This window comes from Hippocampus comes, unplaced genomic scaffold (assembly GCF_001891065.2).
Source record: "Hippocampus comes isolate QL1 unplaced genomic scaffold, H_comes_QL1_v1.1 scaffold176, whole genome shotgun sequence".
In the NCBI taxonomy this organism is placed as follows: domain Eukaryota; kingdom Metazoa; phylum Chordata; class Actinopteri; order Syngnathiformes; family Syngnathidae; genus Hippocampus; species Hippocampus comes.
In genome coordinates, this window is record NW_017805826.1 from 2,115,681 (window position 1) to 2,122,387 (window position 6,707).

Here is a 6,707-nt window from a genome sequence, read left to right on the forward strand (position 1 = left end):
TTTTTTTTTTTTTTTGGGAGCAGTGGCAGTTCCTCTCCGCCCTCTGGTGGATGCAAACAGCGGAAATCCTCACAGGCACCCCTCGCTTTACATCGTTTTAGCGTGTCTTCTCGCCCCACGGACGTGTTAACTTCATGTTAGGATTCTTCTGAAAAACCTAACCGGAATTAAAATGTGTTTCAAGAAAGTCGATGTAGAAACTTGAAGAAGAATCGGCGAGGCAGTGCGCCTGGTGAAGACGCGCTGGTGGAAGTTTCGTCGGGACGCTACCAACTAAACGGATTTTTGGATTACTTTGTCTGCTTTCAAGGGTTTGTGTCCATTTAATATCTAAGTAGTGGCATGCTATTTTCCCTTAAGTAGATTGGTTAAGCGCTACTTTTCAACACTTGTCACACACTTGACAGAAGTTGAATTTGTTCAATTATCTTAATGGTTTAAACTACTCTGTTTTATACGTGTCCACGCATGCTCTAGATTTGGCACATTGATTGCAGTATCTCATTGAAATGCTTTAAACCAGGAATGTTTGCCGGCCCGGGGTATATTTGCGTCTTACGCAGGGTATATTTGTATTTGGGATTATATTTATATTTTGCGGGGTATATTTATGTATTTTTTCACCCGCAAAATAATAAAGCACGCGGTTTTTGTAACCTAACAAATGCAAGTTATTGATATTGAAGCTTTTGTTATAATCTGTTTTTCATTTTAAACATTCAGTTTAAATACATTTATTTGCAATGTAGAACATGATAAATTCACACATATGTTGATGAGAGTTTAGTCACACCTTTACTAATAACTTTTTGCTTTGGCACCAGTAGCTCCAAACTGAGATTTGGACTTTGTTTTCTTTCATCATTTTTAACTGCTTATCATATGATAACCTGCAGTGTATTAAATTGGGTATGAAGCAGCCCCCACTGCCTTCCATTTTTGTCTGACCCAATGGAAGTTTGGACATCCCTCCCTTAAACACGTGCAATTGCTCTGATCTCTTCCTTGATAAGATCTCTGCTTTTAAAATTGTAATGAGAAGCACCAGTCACGTGTGAAGGTCACTATAATAAGTAGGAACTCAGTTTAGAAATGTTTTAAAGAGGCTTGAAGTTACAGTACTGGGTTGTTTTACCAAAGAGATAGGACCTCATCCATCATCCATATGTGCCGCATGTGCAGGTCATCTAAAGCGCCACTTTGATCTGGGCTGGGCAGGAGAGCAGCAAGAACCAGCAAGGCCCTTCTGTGGCCAGACTTTCTGCAGGATGGGCAGCTTTTCCAGCAAGGAGAGCCATGGACTCACCGGTGGGTCACTGACACACGCTACATGTTTTGACCCTGTGCAAAAGTTGGAGAGAAGGATACGTAATGGCCAATCAGGATGAGGAAGGTTACAAAAGGGGAAACAAGTGGAACGGCTGTGCATGCGGAGGCAGGAATCTTGGCCGCCCTCCTGTGTGTTGCTCAGCGAGTGGTCATTCTCCCCGCGTCCCCATGTGATCCATTTGGCCCAGCTGTGATGAATCGGCAGAATTCCCCGGTTTAGCACAAGGGCAGCGGATTAATCATTGAGGCTTAATGCTATCTGACATCCACGCTCAATCACACACAAACCTTATTATATGCACGTGCACGCACACACACACACACACACACACACCCTTTTTATATGCACGTATACACACACACACACACACACACACACACACACACACACACACACACACACACATTCATTCAGTCAATCTGCCACCCATGTACATGGATGGACGAACACATTTACGTCTAGAATGAAGAAATAAAAAGGGAAGGGAGGCTTGAGGAAGTTATTAAACAATCCTCCCATTCTTTCCCAATGAGTTGCTGAGTTGCTGCATAGTTGCTGCTTTCACGTCATTTAAAAGTAAATCCCCTTTTTTTTTAACAAGCCATGATTCTTTTGTCTTAAAAAGAAGAAGAGAGAAGGACAAGGAGATCTGGTTAGTGCTCAGTGTGTATCTGTATGTCTTGGTGAGTGATTTGTCCTGCATAGTTGCCGCTTTCACGTCATTTAAAAGTAAATCCCCCTTTTTTTTAAACAAGCCATGATGCTTTTGTCTTAAAAAGAAGAAGAAAGAAGGACAAGGAGATCTGCTTAGTGCTCAGTGTGTATCTGTATGTCTTGGTGAGTGATTTGTGGCATATTCTGAGGGCCAAGCGAAATTCAATGACCCTGCGGACACCAAAGAGTTACGATTAGAGGAGTGACCATTAAAATATTTTCGTCCCATCATTCCTCCATGACATCATCTCCCGATGATGCAGACACTCACTTGGCCATTGTCAACTGTTTTTTTCCCACTCCACTCAAACTGTATTCACACTCCCTTTCTTAAAAGTATTGCTTTATGTTGAATGTGGATGTGTTTTTTTGAGAACACTGATTTTGAAATATTTTAGCCTGGAGGTTTGGTACTATTGTTTCAAAAGACACTCACTTGGCCATTGTCATCTGTTTTTTTCCCACTCCACTCAAACTGTATTCACACTCCATTTCTTAAAAGTATTGCTTTATGTTTAATGTGGATGTGTTTTTTTTTGAGAACACTGATTTTGAAAGATTTTAGCCTGGAGGTTTGGTACTATTGTTTCAAAAGTGTGGAAGCAAATACAAAGAATGGGCTGAGGCATTTCCTCCGTGAGCCGTCACCTGACCGTGGTGGAGGGGTTTGTGTGTCCCAATAATCCTAGGAGCTAAGTTGTCTGGGGCTTTATGTCCCTGGTAGCGTCACCCATGGCAAACAGATCCTACGTGAGGGACCAGACAAAGCACGGCTCAGCAATTCTGATGGTGACCAAAAATAGTGGACGGTGTTTTCCCTTGCCCGGAGGCGGGTCACCGGGGCCTCCTTTTGGAGCGAGGCCTTGAGGTGGGACTGATTGGCGAGCCCCACCTCCGAAGAAGCAACGTGGGTCCCCCTTCCCATGGACTCAGCACCTATGGGAGGGGCCAAAGGGATCGGGTGCAAAGTGAACTGGGCGGGAGCCAAAGACGAGGACCTTGGCAGTCCGATCCTCGGCTGTTCATGTATATAAACTGTGGGGGGTGCTTTGGGAGTATGGAGTATCGAACGCGCTGATACAGGCTGTTCAGTCCCTTTCCCACCGATGTGAGTGTTTGGTTCGCATTGCCGGCAATAAGTTGGATTCATTCCCAGTGAGGGTTGGACTCCGCCAAGGCTACCCTTTATCACCAATTCTGCTCATAACCTTCTGCCCGGAGGCGGGTCACCGGGGCCTCCTTTTGGAGCGAGGCCTTGAGGTGGGACTGATTGGCGAGCCCCACCTCCGAAGAAGCAACGTGGGTCCCCCTTCCCATGGACTCAGCACCTATGGGAGGGGCCAAAGAGATCGGGTGCAAAGTGAACTGGGCGGCAGCCAAAGACGAGGACCTTGGCAGTCCAATCCTCTGCTGTTCATGTATATAAACTGTGGGGGTGGGTGCTTCAGGAGTATGGGGTATCGAAAGTACTGATACAGGCTGTTCGGTCCCTTTCCCACCGATGTGAGTGTTTGGTTCGCATTGCCGGCAATAAGTTGGATTCATTCCCAGTGAGGGTTGGACTCCGCCAAGGCTACCCTTTATCACCAATTCTGCTCATAACCTTCATGCACAGAATTTCTAGGCACAGCCGAGGCATTGAGGGTGTCCGGTTTGGTGGCCTCGGTATTGCACCTCTGCATTTTGCAGATGATGTAGTGCTGTTGTTTCTTCAAGTCGGGATCTCCAACTCTCACTGGAGCAGTTCACAGCCGAGTGTGAAGCGGTTGGACTGAGAATCAGCACCCCCAAATCTGAAACAATGGTCCTCAGTCGGAAAACGGTGGAGTGCTCTCTCCAGGTTGGGGATGGGATCTTACCCAAAATTTAAGTATCTCTGGATCTTGTTCTCTTGCTCTCTTGTTGACGAGTGAGGGCAGGATGGAGACGGAGATTGACAGGCTGATCGGTACATCGTCTGCTGTGATGAATCACAATACCACTGAATCGTTCCACTTGAAAATGTAGCATTCCTGAATCGTGTCATGCCCCACGTGTAGAGATATCTATTGAGTTATCTTCATCATTTAGTAATCTTTAGCAACAAATACACCCACCTTCTCTGTAAAATTAGTTAGCAACACCGATACTGGTTTTACCATGAGAAGATGTTGACATACTGCTGAATTTGTGATTGTTTCCTCCAGGAAACCAATTGGATAGTTTCCACACTCCTCCTGCTTCTCCACAAAGTGACGAACCTGGAATTGTACTCGGTGCCCCCAGGCTCCTCCCCACCATATCACCGAAATCTCCCAGTGCAGTTCCGTCTTCACCTCCTGTCTCGGTGCTCGCATTCTCCAGCGTTAAGCGATCGCAGCCAAGCTGTGCCATTCCTCCACCTGAGTGGAGGCCTCCTCCACCACGGCTCAACTCAGAGAGCTCGGCAGCTGTCTCGGCAGTCAATCCAGTGTCAACCAAGCCGGAAAGTACATTAGCAGTGAAAGGACACATTACCTCCGGCAGAAATGGGACTCCTTCTATTTCTACGCCTCGGACTGTGGTTGCACAGGGCAAGTGTGCGCCGTTCAGCCCTACAAAGAGCCCATCGTCTACGTGTAGCTCCTCGCTGGCTGTGAGCAGCTCTTCCGGGCCAAAATGGAGAGAAAGGGATGGCAGCCTGAGTCAGCCTTTCTCGCCAGGTCCAGAGGCCAGAGATGTCCAGTCCAAGGAGCTGGAGAGGTTATTGGACGAGTGCCGGATAACATTAGGGACCTCTGACAGTCATGATGGGCCCACGGATGTCATAGGTAAGACCTGCAAAAGATTTGTGCGGCTTTCTTGTTCCATCACAGGCTCATTATTTTCTTGCATCGAGAAGGGCAAAATGTTTCTTTGACCTTTAATTTTGTATTGATGTGACATTGTCTGACATTTCTCCTCCATCAGAAATGCTGAAACATCTCCAGGCAGAGGTGAAGAATTTAAAGAGTCATATGCAGGTGAGATGGTATTCAATCATCCGTCAGTCCACTTTCTATAGTGTTTGTCTTCATGAGGATCACGGTTGCTGAGCTTGCCTAAGAGGCGGCATACACCCGGGCCTGCTTGGCATCGTGGGTCACGTTCGTTTCACACTCAGATTGACGCCATTGTGCAATTTTGAGTCTTCATTTGACGTAACAGGAAAGTTTTTAGAATGTTGGAGGGAGCCGGAGTACTTCACCTAGACCAGAGTTGAGATTCGCCATATGTACCGGTATATATCAGCGGTGGAACGTTAAAAAAAGAAAATGGACAAAAGGTTCAGTTCGAATGTTTACATTGGCTTATTTCATACACAAGGCAACTCAATGTGCTTCACACAATCAAAAGCACAACACCGAAAAACACCTTCAAACAAAAAGCTGAAGCCAATTTAGAGAGAACAGAAGTAGCTTTCTAAGAATTATGGAAAGAACATGCATTGACAAAAATTAAACACATTTATGATCGAGTTGAAAAGCAAAGCTGGGACACAAAAATTGCTGACAATGAAATTGATATAATGCTCAAAAGACCTTAATCAAAGTTATGAGGAATAAAGGATCGTTTTGAACCTGGATTTAAAAGCATTTACACTTCTCAATGTATCACCAGCCATACATTTCTAGTTAAGTTTACAGAGATGGACTGTCATAGTTGACAAGAATACTTAATACCGCAGTGAAGGAGACTCGTCTGAATAAAATTTCATCACATTAGGAAGGCATTTCCACAAACATTCCTCGGTTTGCTTAGATGTTTCCCACTCCTCTGAAGATGTTGTAATCTGCAGTGATTTCCTGTTTCCAATTCTGACCCCTCCCTTCGGAGAGCAGCTTGAGGCTCACAGCTTCCTTCAGGTTACAACAGATGGAATATGACACAAAATGGGCCCTCCCTTCTTAGCTTTTCCATCTGCAATTGCCATGGGATTGTATGACATATATCAAAAGTGACATACTTAAAATTTGACCCAAACCTTAAAGAAAAAAAAAGCACAAAAAGAAACGTAATCTACTAGAATATAGAAAAAACTTTTATCATCACGAAATAGTAAATAATTCTAAAACATATTTTGTGCTTGCAGCTGTTTGAGCCATGAATACAGTAGATCCAAGTGTAAAAATCCAGGATGGAGGTCATCCTGCTTCTTGGAAACGATAAGCAATTGACTCGCATATATGTGATGCTTGACTTTATGATTAAAATCCCAGCACACATGTTTATTTGTGTTCTTGGAAGTCTCTCCTTCATGTTTCATGTCTCCTTCCTCTTTTTGCCCACTTTCCTACATCCCCAAAGAGGCTTGCAAATATAATCCCTGCATGGGCCAGCACAGACCACAGGGAGAAAAAAAACCATTGAGAGGTAGCCGTGTATTAGAAATTGAGGCAATCCAACACTGTGTTTACATGGGCCCTTGTCGGGCCAATAGAAAAGTTGCAAAGCCTGACTTTATGAACCCACTCTGTCTGCTCTGCTGTCCTGGGAGCCTTTTTGTGGGGAGCTGGCGGAAGGAGGAGGGGGGAGTAAAAGTGCGGAGGTGGTTCTTCACAATCGGCCGTTCAGGAGACAAAACTTCTTTTGTTTTGTTCAGTGTAGTGAGGAAGAGGAGGGAGCGAGGGATGATGCGCTTGATCACACTGGCCATTTGTTTTTA

At 45.0% G+C, this 6,707-nt stretch overlaps 1 protein-coding gene across 3 annotated transcripts in view; it reads left to right on the forward strand.

Annotated features, from left to right (window-relative positions):
* The first annotated feature begins 11 nt into the window (after positions 1–11).
* Positions 12–6,707, forward strand: part of LOC109526172 (cytospin-A) — a 16,197-nt gene continuing 9,501 nt past the window's right edge. The window contains exons 1-4 of one of the 3 annotated variants that reach the window (XM_019887280.1): positions 12–311; positions 1,183–1,308; positions 4,231–4,833; positions 4,973–5,025. In XM_019887280.1, the coding sequence (XP_019742839.1) occupies positions 1,269–1,308; positions 4,231–4,833; positions 4,973–5,025 (696 nt within the window). In that variant the 5' untranslated portion in view covers positions 12–311; positions 1,183–1,268. Of the gene's footprint in view, positions 335–1,182; positions 1,309–4,230; positions 4,834–4,972; positions 5,026–6,707 lie in introns of all 3 variants that reach the window. The other 2 variants (XM_019887279.1, XM_019887278.1) reach the window with 2 other exon arrangements.